Raw genomic sequence first — 17,266 nt, forward strand, 5'->3', positions numbered from 1 at the left:
GACCGTTTTGAGGAGCCAGATTAATCAGAATATACAGCCAGTGGCTATGACTAAAGTATTAAAAAGGCATACCTTATTAACTTCCATTCTCATTTGCTCATTGTTAGCACTGGCAGCTCTTTCTGCAGCCTTCTTTTGCCTCTGTGGTCCCCTACCAAAAAATATGTAGTTGACCAATGCATACTCCAATAATGCCATAAAAACGAACACAAAGCAACCCATAAGATACATATCAATGGCTTTCACATAGGGGATTTTAGGTAGTGTTTCTCGAAGGTGAGTGTTGATTGTTGTCATAGTGAGAACAGTTGTGATTCCTAAAAAAGTAAAATAGCACCAATTACATAATTATTTAAAAAAAAAAAGTTATGTAAATCTTCAGTTAGTAATTAGATTTTTTTTTGCTTTCCTAGTTTTTACCAATTATTACCTGAATATGCATATATGAAATCAATTAATAATTAGTACAGTACAATCACTACTTTTGCTACAGTCATTTACTGCTCAATGCTGCCTTTTTTTTTCTAGCAGAGCAATTAACTCTAAGAGATTTCTTAATCTGCACTGCACATTGCTCACAGAAATATAGTTTAGACTTGACAGAGTTTAATCGCATGATAAATATATGAATATCAGTGCTGGACCCAGAGGTGTATTGCTTGGAGCTGTCAACCTTTGACTCTCCTCAGCCCATCCTGGAGTATGGTAAATGCTAAATGTAAAGATTTGCAAAAAGTGAAATGCCCGCTGGCAGTCACATTTTCAATTAATTATGGTGTACACTCCATAGACATAATTTCTACTGAAATGTATCCACTTGGCACTAGCAGTTTGTAATTAACAGGTTTCTTGTCTAATGCATTGGACTCTGTTTAATTTATGGTATATTTTCAAATATTATTTTACAACATGTCAACACAAATAAATTCAGTTAAATAACTTGTAAATGTTATATGTGTAGCTACCACACTTAAAAATCATGAATAAATTATGTAAACAATAAAGGATGGAACACATTACTTCTGTGTGAAATCTGTATGCTATTTTACTCTCTTTCTTCCCGCTAAAGCCGATTATGCACAAGACAGTTTGGGCCCAGTCTTGCTATTGCAATATTCTATCTGAATTTTGGTATTTGAAGAAAAAAAAGCTAAGATAATAGAGTCATCATGTTCCTATGGTGACTAGCAACCATAATAGACCTCTAAATCAAGATCTCCCAGGAACCAATAATCACATAATATCCAATCATAGTTTACAAGTGAAGCACTTGAGTCAAGCTGATATTGGTTGGACAGCCATTGTAGGGATCCGAGATACCAAAAGAAAATTGGTTCACATAAAAATGATTTCAATGAAGTACAATGTCACATATCTGGGGATCATGGGCTCTCTCTGTAACCAGTGCGCCTAATGGTGGTATGCTCAGAGCAGACCCTTGCAGGTTACAGCTGACTTGGTACAGAGAAGCACTAGAGACAAGGATCTGGGAAACCACAGAATATACTGGTGTCACAGGAGGGCAGGAGTGCAGAGTTATTTTGCAGCACTGGGGTGCTGGAAGTACAGGAGGGCAGGAATACTAGCAGAAGTCACTTGCAGTACAGGGGCACTGGACTCACAGAAAGACAAGAAAGCAGAGGTCCATAGGAGTACTGGGTTGCTGGTCCTAACTGGAGCCCAGGGATGATGAGACGTACAGGAACGCAGAGGTGCAAAGGTGACCCAGGGGATGTAGAAATACTGGATACTGTTGTAGTGCACAAGGAGTCTAGGATAGACAGAATACCCATTGGTACCAGCGAGAGAACCAAGCACAGAGAGCAAAGGCAAGAGCCTGTAGAAGGGCTAAGGTGCAGTATCCAAGAAGCTCTTTTGTCTTCACAAGACCTCTTCTAGGTATAGAAGAAGACAATTCCCAGGTCCCAGCCCACTGAGTCACCTAAGCAAGCATATACTGGGGAATGAGTTCTGAAATGCAAGTAAACGCCCCTTGCAATGCTGAGATCACCAGTTAGTACTGTATATAATACATCCCAAGCTGGGAGGAGTGCATAGAAACACACAGGTACACTGGGAGTGGTAAGGAGAGTCACAGGAATCACAAAAAGCTGCCTGGAGTGCATGGTAATAGAAAGTACACTAGCATATGGCTTCTGTGCATGGGGAAACAGAGCAGACTGCAGAATTACAAACTTTGGATGCCAGCAGCTGGTGTGCAATGGTGACCAACAACTGATGACACCACTGGTTGATAGGGAGGACCTCGGGCATCTAAACAGCATGCTTGTTTTCCCCTCCCTGCCCCCTCTTCGTGAACATTGGTGTTACATTAGAGAATAAGGGAGATAAACTGAGGGAAAAGATACATGTTGGAATACTAGTCAGTACCACTGTGCAAAGGTATATTTGCCTTGTAAGAATAAATCAACTCTGCTTTGTGTGTGGTACATGTGTGGATGTTGCTGCATTATGTGTGTTTTATTTTTTACATTTTAGAATGGGAGCCTCAACATTAAGCAGAATTTTAAAGGGTGTCTTGACTAAAAAAAGTTTGAGAAACACTGGTCTAGAATGCATTGGGTCACAGAACAGGCAACAAACACACAGATTAACTGGAGATAGGCTGGATGATACTGGGAACGCTGGAGGCAGAGAGATTATGCTAAAGGTCAATGGAAGGCAACATTGGGGACACTGTGGGTTGTATAGGGATACTCAGAAACTCAGGGTTACTAGGACTACTCAGAATCACATGGATGAAATCTCTGGGTTATTCAGAAGAAATATGGATACTCAGAGCCACACTGAAACACTAGGTGGGCCTGGTGCTAGGAACACTGACTGTTCAGGCAATGCTTGAAGGAATGAACCCAACTTAAGTAGAAAGGGAGATGACCTGCCTGGGCCTGGAATGGACATGTAGCTCATTGAATCAACAGTAGTTGAATTACATGCAGAGCCTTGCATGTTAAAGCTATAGAACTATAGCAAACAATTTATTTATAGGTTTGATAAACCTCCATTCAGACAATGGATTTGAGCGGCATCTTGTAGTGGTGTCAGATAGGAAACGGGTTTTTATCAACTACTTCTCCCCATTAATGTGGGTGGGAAGCAGTCCACTGTTTGGTCCCTATTACCCTTTTAAAACAGGGTGTTACTGTATGGAGCACAGAGCAGTCACATGACTGCTGCTGTGATCTGTGCACTAGGGAGTCCTTGTAAAGGACAGACTAATGTGTCATCTGTCAGTGGCCATCTTAATTCTGGCACTGAAATTCTGCAATATTTAGACATTTGGTGTGGCCGTGGTGTGTATGTATATATATATATATATATATATATATATATATATATATATATGTATATATATATATATATATATATATATGTATATATATATATATATATATATATATATATCACATGCCATGCCATGCTATGCGGGTCCAATTCTGCATGGTAGAGAAAAGAGGTAACATCACGTGCAGCCTGCAGATTTGAGTAGGAACAGGATAGGCTTCCCATTGGAAGGAGTGAGTCAGTATCCTGTCGCATACCTTAAGCTGGCATGGAAAGAGTGAGTCAGTACCCTGTTGCATACCTTAAGCTGGCATGGGAATAAAGAAACCTTGTAAAGTGAATATGTAAGACTTCTCTGGACTGGACTCTTCCACCTCTTTCCTGGAGATGGAATATATGTCAATGCAGCACCCCCTCTTGTGTAGCAAGGGAAGTAAGAAAGTACAGCATGGGACTGTACTGTGTTATGTAAAACTGTTTATGAATGCCAGTATCTGGAATTGTTATCACCATCATTTGAAACTTATATAAAGAAGCATCCAAAAATACAATAATTCACCTCCTGCTTGTGCAGCATGATAGGGAGGTGGGACTACATAGGCCAAAGAACTATGAGTATTACCATGGAGATGAAACAATGGCAAGCAATCAGTTACGTATAGGAGTGGGTTGTCCCCAGGTGACTGTAGATCCTGCTGGTGGATGTGAACCCTGTGTACCTGGTTAGCTCTTTGTGAATTCCTTAAAGGATGACTGCAGTTAAAAAAATTATTTTGGATAAGCTTACTGTGCATCAACTGGCTGATAAAATAGCTTATTCTAGGAGGCATTTAAAATAGGTGGAAAGGGAAAGAATGGGCAAAAAACATTTTTCTTTTTACTAGATTTGTGTAAGGTGACACTCATTATATTTAGAAATAAACAAGCACTGATGTTTATTCCACATGCAAACTCTAATAATAATGGATTTACACTGACAATTTTTTTTCATTAAGCCAACAAGCATAGGGAGATGCTTACCTAAGGCAACCCGGGCAGCTGATGCATCATAGTTAATCCAGAAAGAAACCCATGACAGAATAGTGATCAAAATAGAGGGCATGTATGTCTGCAAGATGAAATAGCCGATGTTTCTTTTCAGTTTAAAGCTAAGAGACAATCTTGGATAGGAACCTGTAAAACAAAATAAAAGAATTCAGACATGATATGACTTTGAAAAATATTAGAACAATAAGCGTACCCCAGCCAATGACAGAGGTTGGTCAATGTTAACAGTGAGCTGTGAAACAGGCATTAGAACAAAGAAATACACCCACATCAAATATATACATAGATCTAAGAATATATGTACTTCAAGGGTGAAAATATAGGTGGTTTTCATGTGCTCTCTTTATTTTTTGCCTTTGAACACTGCAACAGGATTAGAGTGATTGGTCCATTGGATGTTAACGCTCTCTACAATCCTGAGATATGTATGCAGGTGGCACGTGCAATATGAGTTATTACGTTGTAAACCCTTACATATGAAATTAAGTGACTGGCCTCAGGTGATACACAGAGGTGAAACAAATCCTCCTACACAGGTTGTAGCTATTTATTTGCAGCCATTTATCCTTTATACCCTTTTAAAATTCAGAGATGAAAAGGATTATTCACAGACTCACAAAGCAGGGGTCAGGGAGCTGCAGTTACACACTGTACAAGAGCTCTGAGAGCTGATTGGAGGGAAAGGACACACCTCCCTTCACACAGCACACAGGAACAGGATCACAGCCACAGGTTGTGTGCTAGAGATCCCTCCCCTGTGAGCATTTTAGCTCTTAGAGCTGATTTAGACATGTGCGGTGCAGATTGAAGCTCAGGTTTCACAGCTAATTGACACAGTAGCTGTTCACAGGTTCACGTCAGGTTTACATAAGGTTCAGTGCAGGATTAGCACAGGATCTTATCCTATTCACACATATGCGGTTTAGGAACGGTTCCCATAGGGTTCAGGACAGGATTAGTACATTATCTTATCCTGTTCACACATATGCGGTTTAGGAACGGTTCCCATAGAAGTCAGTAGACTGTAATACGCACCTGAACCTGAAGCCACTACTCAGAAATTGGACAGGACTCTTTTTAAAACTGCTCTGAATCCGCACCGCCAGTGCACCAGACATATGTGAACAGGCACCCTAGGAAGCAATGTTATTTCAAATGTCATGCGGATTAGATACAGTTCAAACATCTGCACCCAATCCGCATATATGTGAACGGGCACTTAGGGGTTTATTTACTAAAGCTGGAGAGTCCTAAATCAGACTCCCTTCTGCATAGAAACCAATCAGCTTCTAACCTCAGCTTGTTCAATGAAGCTTTGGCAATGAAACCTGGAAGCTGATTGGTTTCTATGCAGAAGGGAGTCTGATTTTGGACTCTCCAGCTTTAGTAAATAAACCCCTTAGTGTCAGAAAAACTTGCCAGAAGAGACTCATGCTGAAGAATGAGACAGCATAGAGAAATGACATTTAGAGCTTTAGAAAGCAAGTAGACACTATAGAAATATGTGCTTTGTTTAGATTTAATGTCTGAGGTTTACAACCACTTTAACTCTCAGAAATTAATAAGGTTATCATTATCTGGGATGTGCAACCATATATACTGACCGGAAGAATCAATGAACTGCCACGGCGCTCCACAGCAGTGTGATATTTCATTGAGAACTCCAAGCTGACAGCCGCTAAGGCTTTCTGGACTAGTAGATTCTCATTCACAGAGGACTGTGAATGAGTGATATGGCTGGGCAAGCACAGCCACTTTTTTAAAACTTTTTTTTTTATTTGACAGCTAGTTGGTGGAGAAAAGATTACTGATGCTTACTGTCTAAGAAAATCACAAGTTAGCCTCTGGAGGGAAGGATAACTGTCAGTCTCTGCATTTTGACTGTGCTCATAGTACTTTGTACACAGAAGGTAGACTAGCAATGGTCACATGACCACCGTAAATACATAAGAAAATACATTTAGAAACAAAAATTCAGGGTATCCTCAATCAACATCTTTCTTACACTGTATTAACTTTGGCTTCACATATGCTTTTAGAGCTAGACTTTAACCTTACCTTTACTCTTGAAGTCTTATACAAGCTCCCCTTCTGTACTGAAATTACTGCATATTGTACCCTGTCCGTAGTATACATTGGAAGCTTTAGCAATTCAGAGAGAGTCTACCTCATTTCCCGGCTGGAGGACATTCATCATTTGCTAGCACTTTTCTCCTCAGCCTTAGTTTCCTTTGCCCACCAATTTCATTTATTAGATTTGAGATCTCTCATTCATAGCAACTCAGCATCATATTATATGCGGGGAACAGCAGTCAAATTAGGTTCCACTAACCTATCACTAAAATTGTATCAGTATGGTTAGCTTGAGTTAACCAAAAGTACCCTAGATAATTTCCCAAATTTATGATACTTAGAACCATCTAGTAAGAAAATGTGGTATATTCTGTTTGACAGCAATGAAAATCATTTGACCAGCACAGGAAAGAGCCTAATAACATTCATTTTTTGCCCCATTCACACAGAACAAATGTATATGCACTTTCACTGAGCAAACAGCAATGCAAATTTTATATACAGTATATATACATATACTCCTAAGTAACATTCAGTGTTATTTTGTTTAACATAGTATGTTGATCAGGACAAGACTATGGCCTCTATGTATACATAGTTTAAAGTGGAGCATTCACAATACATTTTAAGAAGACATGACCAGTTCACATACATATTTACTTACCAGTGGAAAATACAACATTTTTTGATAGGAGTTTGTAGTCTACAATGGAAAATTGTGGCAATTCAATTCTATCAACTCCTGTGACAGCATGGTTGCCCCCCCTCCAATAAAATTCAATGTCATCAGTTGTATAACCATCTGAAATAGAAACAAAAAACAGGGATAAGCAACTCTTATAAAAAATGACCAATAGCTATAATATTCAAAATAATAAAAACATAAATTGTATTACAACAGCAAAGTTGGCCAAGTACTTAAAATACAACTTGAATAGCCATAGATTGGTATAGAAAGGTGATTGTGGCAAATAAATATCACTTCATTTTATTGCCATGTTGTGTACAAAACTCCTGCATGAAGCAAATATTTTGTCTCTAAGACCCATTTACAATTGTGCAGTATGGCAATGCACATTAAATTTGCATTCACTCAATGCATGGCACTGCACCTGCTCTACGTGCAGTGCATTGGAATGCCATCCATTGCAAATGGCACCCCAATGCACTATACAGTAGTGCACAGTGCAAAGCACGCTACAGCACATCCCAATGCACATATTGGGTTCTATGTATTTTTTTTATCCATTGTGTTTGTCAGCAGCCCATTCATGATGCATGGGCTGCCTTAACACACCACACTCATGTGTGTTAATGCTCCACAATGGATTGCTAAAGTGTGCATAAGTCTGACTATCATATTCCTTCTGTCTTGCTATCACAGAACTCCCTATGGGTCTCGCAAAGGGGTATATTTAAAAAAGCAAGTTCATTTAGACACATTTGCCCTTCTACACTACTATAATTCACCAGTAGGGAGGACCTTCCAGTTGGGGTCAAACATACATTTGACCCTAGCCCAACGTGTTCACAGTTCAGTGAGCCATTAAATAAACTGGATCTCCCATTTATTGGAACTCCCATTTATTGGAACTAATATCACTGTTCCTAAATGACCCATCTGGCTCAGTAGCACCACTGTCCTTAAGTGACAGATATCTGCTAGGCTTCTGTTTTAAAACACATTATGTGGGGATCATAGATAAAGCCATTCACCAAATATGATTATGACCGGAATTAGTGCGGTGGAGCTACATTTGTGGGGTCATGCTAAACGTGTGGAATATTGATTGATGCTGGATCAACATCACTGGACGATGTGATTGACAATGAATTTACATCATGGAATATTGTTTACCACCATCTGACAATGCTGACCTTCTGTCATGATGGTCCACCATTCAAAAATTTTGCTCTGCTGCACTACTATCATAAAATAACAGATCCCCAGTTGGTTAGTATTTGTATACAAACCAGTCAAAGTCATGACCACATTTGCTCAAAGACATCCCAAAGGATCTCTGGCTGGTTTGTTCACGAACACCAGCAAGCCAGCTGGGGATCTGTAATTTAGCAGCAATAGCACTACCACTGAAACCAGCTTGCTGCTGGTTGTAAATAAACCAGCCAAGGATTTGTTTAGCGGAGGTAGTCCAACATCAACATCATTGGATGATGTAATTGATGATAGATTTACATGGGTACATTATTTACCTTTTTGATATAAATTTTATTAAAAGACTCATTCATTGTGTGTGCATGTGTACTTACATTTGATAATTTTTTACAATGTGTAGTAAGGGGTACTTATGTACCTTTTACTTTTTCACTGGGAAAGGTGGTTATCTGAGGGGCCACCCTTAATAAAAACTAGAAACTCCTTTTAATTATAAGTCCCTCCCACAAATCACCACATCCCTTTTGAGGGAAAGGATGTGGGGATGAGGCTCTTTTCTTGTGCAGCTGCCCCCTTTGAAACATACTCAATGTTGAAGGGCATGTGGCCTGCTGTTCAGAAGGAAGGCCACACACTCCCTTTTTTGGACACCCAGGCTGCATATCTGGATAAAGATCTAACATAAATTTTATAAGGATTCCACAATTCCCATTGGCAGGTATTCTTTTTGCATTGACCTCCTATGCTAGAGCCCATCTACCTGAGCCCTTTATAAGAAAAGCCTGCACAATAGCCTTTAAAAAAGGTTAGAAAAAAATAGAAAGCTTCAGCTCCTATATACGTTAGTAGGGTTCAGAGATTGGCTCAGGGTTCAAGACTTCCCAATGGATTCACCGAACCTCCTGTGAACTGAAGCTTTCCTGGTTTGATCATCAATATATACTGTACATTAATTGCTCTTCCCATTTGGGTAAGCTCTATACTTTCCTGACAGTGAGTGAAAACCATCATTTTAAGGCTATTTTGTTTTATCTTCTGTGCATCAAATGAACAGCAAATATATGAGATAGTGAGAGCGCAGACATACTGTAAGTAGTTTTAGGCATGGTGGTTATTCCATTAGAACCAGTGGATGTATCCAAATTATGAATGTCACATTCAGGCCAGGGCCATTGGCTTTAGGATTGTCTTATTTATAATAGTATTGAAACTTTGGTTGCCCAATGAAGATTAGAATGTTTGGCGAATGGGATTTGGATGGCTATTGAGGATAATAACAGTAAATGACTAAATTGTAATTAATGGTGAAAAGTGCAGAATAAATTGCAAATGAGTGGTGAACTGATCAGTCTTTACTTAATAAATTTGAACCTTAGAGGTTCTTTTTATATTGTTGGGTTAAAGGCTAAAGTGCATTTACTATTTTTTTGCATTGAAAAAGCAATGAATCCATGATCAGCAGTCTGCAGGTGCAATGCCAGGATCCTGCAGACTCTCAGTAAGCTGCCAGCTACACTGTTTTGAAATTGTGACAACGGGACTGGGGAAAAGATCCCCCACACACCAGCTGTCACAGAGAGGGGAGTGCTGGTGGGGGGAGGTGGGTGTATAGGAGCATGTAAAATGTTACACCCTAAATATGGGTGTAACATGCTCCTAAAGTTGAACTTATCCTTTAACCAAAAGTGTGAATGGAGTCAAAATAACATGATGCGCCCCCCATGCTCACACAAACACACACAATCCACATCTGGTGGCATTGTTCTATAAAGAAGATTTATCATTAACACTGTTAGGGCACATGTCGGCAATACCAAAGTCCTTACTTTGAGAAAAAAAGTGCCTTATCCTTGCCATGTACAGACAAATTTCCACTGATAGATGTAGAGTGGAAAAAGTGTACCAGGAAGGAACAACCAAAAAGCAGAGTTTACATACTGTGTTTAATGTGAGAACAATCTATTTCTAAATGCAGACTATAAAAAGAACAGGTTTTTAGAAGATTGATACACTCTGACAAGATATGATAATTAAGCTGATAGCTTTCACATGAAAATGTTAAAGAAAAAAACAAAACAACCATAACAGACATGCAAAGCTCTTAACACATTTCATTGCATATACTAAAGATAGCTCTTTTATTTATTTTTAACTGCACTGCTTACATTTCCTACAAACCAATTAAAGAGCTAATTTTAACATTAGGACACCTGCCTTTACACACACATGAACTTTAATGGAATGGCCCACCCTTTGCAGCTATAACAGCTTCAACTCTTCTGGAAAGTCTGTCCAGAAGGTTTAGGAGTGTGTCTATGGGAATGTTTGACCATTCTTCCAGAGCGCATTTGTGAGGTCAGGCACTGATGTAGGAGGAGGAGGCCTGGCTTGCTGTCTCCGCTTTAATTATTTGCAAAGGTGTTCTATTGGGTTGAAGTCAGGACTCTGTGCAGGCCACTCAAGTTCCTCCACCCCAAATTTGCTCAGCCATGTCTTTTTGGACCTTGCTTTGTGCGCTGGTACACAGTCATGTTGGAAAAGGAAAGGGCCATTCCCAAACTGTTCCCTCAAAGTTGGGAGCATGAAGTTGTCCAAAATTTCTTGGTATGCTGACGCCTTAAGTGTTCCCTTCATTGGAACTAAGGGGCCAAGCTCAACCCCTGAAAAACAACCCCACACCCACACCATAACCCCTCCTCCACCAAAGTTTACACTTGGTAAAATGCAGTCAGGCAAGTACCGTTCTCCTGGCAACCACCAAGCCCAGACATGTCCATCAGATTGCCAGACAGAGAAGTGCGATTCGTCACTCCAGAGAACATGTCTTCACTGTTCTAGAGTCCAGTGGCAGCGCACTTTACACCACTGCATCCAAAGCTTTGCATTGCACTTGCTGATGGATGTAGGGCTTGGATGCAGCTACTCGGCCATGGAAAGCCATCCATGAAGCTCTCTACACACTGTTGTGCTAATCTGAAGTTTGGAGGTCTTTAGCTATTTACTCTGCAAACAGGGGGCAACTTCTGTACTGACTCAACTACAGAGTTGACAGCATTTTACGTGGCAGAGTTGTTTTTGTTCCTAGTTTCTTCCACGTTGTTATAATACCACTAACAGTGGAATATATAGTAGCAAGGAAATTTCAAGAATGAACTCGGTGGCAACCTCTCATGGTACCATGCTTGAATTCACTGAGCTCCTGAGAGTGACCCATTCTTTCACAAATGTTTGCAGAAGCAGTCTGCATGCCTAGGTGCTTGATTTTATACACCTGTGGCCATGGAGGTGGAATGCCTGAATCCAATAATTTGGAGGGGTGGCCCAATATTTTTGGCAATATAGTGTATTTATATTTCCAGTGTCACTTTTGACACTTTTCTCCTAAATGAAGTGAAAAAATATCAGTGTTTATGTATATCAGTATTTGTTTTCTAAATTGAAAAAAGAATCTGCTGTAAAGATTTTTACATGGCAAATATTTAAATGGTCAAATTAACTGCAATGCAGTTAGTCAACAGTGAGGTCATTTTACCATTACTAGAAATATGTAGTTAGTCATCCAAGCCTATTGAATATGCAATCTTTACTTGTCAGGCTCTGACCAGTAAAGTGTAAAATGAATGTACTCTAAGATATAGCTATTACAAAAAACACCTATGCTATTATAGCATTAGTTGACCTGAAATAGTCAAAGGAACAATAATAAATGCAAATAAAAAAGGCATGTATATTCAACTGAACAGCCAGAAAAACTACAAGTGTTTGAAGATGGCAATCGCCAGTGAAGTTGGCAAGTTGGAGCAGTGTGTTTAGAAAAGCCTGTCAGCTTCCTGTGACTGAGTGAGTTGCTATAGCAACCAAACATGACTCACAAGGCAGCTGAGTCACCAAGTTGAAATGCATTTCTCACTCTATCAGGCTTGCCATGTGCACTGCTTACATTTCATCAATCATTTGGTTAGGGTTGGATGCAAGAACACTTCACACAATTTCCCCAGAAATTGTACATTTTCTAGTTGTAGTATACTGTAGTATTTTCACCACATTTCTTTTCAAGAAGGGAATACATAGAGGAAAAGAGATGGACTTTTCATATGTTCTCTGTCAAACTATCAATGCCCCTAGGGACCCTTGATGTTTTATTGTGGAACAAAGCTTGATTTTCAGCAGGTAGGATGACACAGGCTCTAGATCACCAGGCCCCCACTGATTCAAGTACAGGTCAATTTCCAGATAATTTTCATCAGACACCATGGCAGCAGCACTTGGAGGAATCAAATTCCAGGTTGGCATAGGCAGCCATTACTTGAACTACTGCCTCCATCACAGGGACCCTAAAAATCACTTGACATTTCACCTTCCTGGTTTTGCTGTTCTGTACCCAGAAATCCATAGCTTACTATGCTGCCATGCTGGGATTAAAAGACTATGCCTTTTCCTTCTCCTGCCTTTATCTGTCTGTGAGTGGTGGACTTTTTTTTGCAAACAAAGAAAACAGGCAGTAAATTAAAATAAGAAAAAGTAGTAGTGCACAATACAAAGTAGTAGTGCACAATACACAAACACATAAAATAAGTAACAAGGGAATGTTTTCCTAACATTAAATATTTTTTATTAAGAACTTTTCACCTAAGCAGCTTGGCAGTAAAATTTGAGGCTGGTTTATGCTGAATTTTAGCAGCCCAAAAAAATTATTTTGCTGAAATCATTCCATTCATCCTTACTAAGTACTAAGTACTGTCATCTGAAATTCCACTTCTAAGTATACTGCCTCAGTGCAATAATCATACTGGACAGGGGAATCACAAGTGGTGGACTCCACTGCCTTTCGGCACTTGGATGAGGTTGATGGAGAATAATTGATCTATTGAAAGTCCACCGTGTTTTGGAAATATATGGGGGCTTTGTAGACATGACTGATTTTGGATATCCATTCTTTTATACATTTACATGGTTTCTTTTGATTGCAGAGTGTTGCACATTTTTGGATAGTTTTACTGATACTGATTGACACAACTGAATATAGTAGATAACAGTTTTTGACAGAAGAAGAGTCTCAAAGGATCAAAAGGCAATATCTTAAAAGCTACACAACAGAAAGTGTATATATTGAATTTTATCCCAAATGTGATGTTTTGGAGAAAATACCAACTGGATCCATATTTCTGGGAACACAGCAGACAGATGTTTTATCATTTAATATTCTATGATGATTGAATTAGTTGATGTTATCACAGTAGTATGTTTATAAGCTATGCTTTCCATGAGCAGGGCTTGCATTATGATGTGGAATTAACCACTTGAGCCCCAGAGGATTTACCCCCCTTAATGACCAGGCCTTTTTTTGCTGTTTGGCGCTGCACTAATTTAAATGATAATTGCGCGGTCATGCAATGCTGTACCCAAACGAAATTTACGTCCTTTTTTTCACACAAATAGAGCTTTCTTTTGGTGGTATTTGATCACCTGTGTGCTTTTTATTTTTTGCGCTCTAAACAAAAAAACCACAAAAATTTTGAAAAAAACCCCAATATTTTCTACTTTCAGCTATAAAAAATATATCGTAAACTCAAAGCTAGTCATAAATTTAAGCCAAAATGTATTCTGCTACATGTTTTTGGTAAAAAAAATCCCAATAAGTGTATATTGATTGCTTTGTGTGAAAGTTATAGCATCTACAAACTATGGTATAGATACTGTAATTTATGCCTTTTTTTGCTATACAGCGCTGCACTAATTCAAATGATAATTGCGCGGTCATGCAATGCTGTACCCAAACAAAATTTACGTCCTTTTTTTCACACAAATAGTGCTTTCTTTTGGTGGTATTTGATCACCTGTGCGCTTTTTTATTTTTTGCGCTATAAACAAAAAAATCACGAAAATTTTGAAAAAAAATATTTTCTACTTTCAGCTATAAAAAATATATTGTAAACTCAAAGTTAGTCATAAATTTAAGCCAAAATGTATTCTGCTACATGTTTTTGGTAAACAAAATCCCAATAAGTGTAAATTTATTGCTTTGTGTGAAAGTTATAGCGTCTACAAACTATGGTATAGATCAGGGGTGGGCAAACTTTTTGACTTGAGGGCCGCAATGGGTTCATATATTGGACCCGGGGGCCGGACCAAGAGTAGATGAATGATGTGTATGTGTCATCCATAGTAAGTATAGTAATATTCCCCCATAGTAAGAATAGTAATTCATCCCCCATAGTAATTCATCCCCCATATAGTAATTCATCCCCCATAGTAATTCATCCCCCATAGTAATTCATCCCCCATAGTAATTCATCCCCCATATAGTAATTCATCCCCCATAGTAATTCATCCCCCATAGTAATTCATCCCCCATAGTAATTCATCCCCCATAGTAATTCATCCCCCATATAGTAATTCATCCCCCATATAGTAATTCATCCCCCATAGTAATTCATCCCCCATATAGTAATTCATCCCCCATATTAAGTCCCCAAGTCCCCCCTGTGTCAATTCACTTACCTTTGCTCCGTACGTTCCTCTCGCCGTGTTCCCACGCCGTTCCGGTGTAGCATGAAAATATGTCTCCTATGAGGATCTGTCCCCCTCGACATATCTGCGCATGTGCCAGTTTCAGGCATTAGCAGCCGATCGGCGATCTCCGGCACATGCGCAGATACGTCAAGGGGGACAGATCCTCATAGGAGACAGATTTTCATGCTACACCGGTCTTCAGGGCAGACCGTGAGAGGAGCCTAGCGGGAGCCTAGCTCCGCGGGACGGATTAAAAGGTCCGCCGGGCCGTATACGGCCCGCGGGCCGTAGTTTGCCCATTGCTGGTATAGATACTGTAATTTATGCCTTTTTTTGCTATACAGCGCTGCACTAACTCAAATGATAATTGCGCGGTCATGCAATGCTGTACCCAAACGAAATTTACGTCCTTTTTTTCACACAAATAGAGCTTTCTTTTGGTGGTATTTGATCACCAGTGCACTTTTTATTTTTTGCGTTACATTCAAAAAAAATACGAAAATTTTGAAAAAAAACAATATTTTCTACTTTAAGCTATAAAAAATATATCATAAACTCAAAGTTAGTCATAAATTTAAGCCAAAATGTAATCTGCTACATGTTTTTGGTAAAAAAAATCCCGTGCATTAGCGGGCAAACTGGCGCTATCTAGGAGGGGCGCTAACACTATCGGAAGTCACCAGTGACACTAATACAGTGATCAGTAAAAATCTGTTCACTGTAATCAATGACACTGGTGACAGGGCAGTGAAGGGGTTAACTGGGGGGGGGGGAGGGGGGCGATCAAGTTAATTGGGATTTCTGGTGCACTAGCGGGCAAACTGGTGCTATCTGGGAAGGGCGCTAACACTATCGGAAGTCGCCAGCGACACTGATACAGTGATCAGTAAAAATCTGTTCACTGATCAATGACACTGGTGACAGGGCAGTGAAGGGGTCAACTCGGGGGGGGGCGATCAAGGGGTTAGACGGGATTATTGGTGTATTAGCGGGCAATCTGGCGCTATCTGGGAGGGGCGCTAACACTATCGGAAGTCGCCAGCGACACTTATACAGTGATCAGTAAAAAATGGTTCACTGATCAGTGACTCTGGTGACAGGGCAGTGAAGGGGTTAACTGGGGGGGGCGATCAAGGGGTTAAACGGGATTACTGGTGTACTGGCAGGCAATCTGGCTCTATCTGGGAGGGGCGCTAACACTATCGGAAGTCTCCAGCGACACTGATACAGTGATCAGTAAAAATCGCTTCACTGATCAGTGACAATGGTGACAGGGCAGTGAAGGGGTTAACTGGGGGGGGGATTAAGGGGTTAAATGGGATTACTGGTGTACTAGCGGGCAATCTGGCGCTATCTGGGAGGGGCGCTAACACTATCGGAAGTCGCCAGCGACACTGATACAGTGATCAGTAAAAATCGGTTCACTGATCAGTGACACTGGTGACAGGACAGTGAAGGGGTTAACTGGGGGGGGGATTAAGGGGTTAAATGGGATTACTGGTGTACTAGCGGGCAATCTGGCGCTATCTGGGAGGGGCGCTAACACTATCGGAAGTCGCCAGCGACACTGATACAGTGATCAGTAAAAATTGGTTCACTGATCAGTGACACTGGTGACAGGGCAGTGAAGGGGTTAACTGGGGGGGGGCGATCAAGGGGTTAAACGGGATTACTGGTGTACTGGCGGGCAAACTGGAGCTATCTGGGAGGGGCGCTAACACTATCAGAAGTCACCAGCGACACTGATACAGTGATCAGTAAAAATTGGTTCACTGATCAGTGACACTGGTGACAGGGCAGTGAAGGGGTTAACTGGGGGGGGCGATCAAGGGGTTAGACGGGACTACTGGTGTATTAGCGGGCAAACTGGCGCTATCTGGGAGGGGCGCTAACTCTATCGGAAGTCGCCAGCGACACTGATACAGTGATCAGTAAAAATTGGTTCACTGATCAGTGACACTGGTGACAGGGCAGTGAAGGGGTTAACTGGGGGGGGCGATCAAGGGGTTAGACGAGACTACTGGTGTATTAGCGGGCAAACTGGCGCTATCTGGGAGGGGCGCTAACTCTATCGGAAGTCGCAAGCGACACTGATCAGTAAAAATCGCTTCACTGATCAGTGACACTGGTGACAGGGCAGTGAAGGGGTTAACTGGGGGGGCGATCAGGGGGTTAAATGTGTCCTAGAGTGTTCTAACTGTAGTGTAGTGCTTGTGTACTCACTTTTTGGATGTCTTCTTCTCTGTCTGGAACGGAATGTGTCCAGGCAGAGAAGAATGACATCATATCCTGCCCTGTGTAAATATCAACACAGGACAGGATAGGACAGGGACCGATCATGTGATTTCAGCCAGAAATCACTGGCTGAAATCTAATGATCGATCCCTCCTGGATCGAATCGTATCACCCGCGGGTCGGTGGGAGCGCGCG

At 40.6% G+C, this 17,266-nt stretch overlaps 1 protein-coding gene across 1 annotated transcript in view; it reads right to left on the minus strand.

Moving 5' to 3' along the window:
• Nucleotides 1-17,266, minus strand: part of GABRB2 (gamma-aminobutyric acid type A receptor subunit beta2) — a 518,574-nt gene that overhangs the window by 13,941 nt on the left and 487,367 nt on the right. The window contains exons 6-8 of the mRNA XM_089662981.1: nt 7,091-7,228; nt 4,327-4,479; nt 73-317 (exon numbers count right to left, since the gene is read on the minus strand). Of these exons, the coding sequence (XP_089519107.1) occupies nt 73-317; nt 4,327-4,479; nt 7,091-7,228 (536 nt within the window). The remainder of the gene's footprint in view (nt 1-72; nt 318-4,326; nt 4,480-7,090; nt 7,229-17,266) is intronic.

The sequence above is a fragment of the Staurois parvus genome, unplaced genomic scaffold (genome assembly GCF_062004578.1).
Source record: "Staurois parvus isolate SC_StPar_1 unplaced genomic scaffold, SC_StPar_1.0 ptg000006l, whole genome shotgun sequence".
Taxonomy (NCBI): Eukaryota; Metazoa; Chordata; class Amphibia; order Anura; family Ranidae; genus Staurois; species Staurois parvus.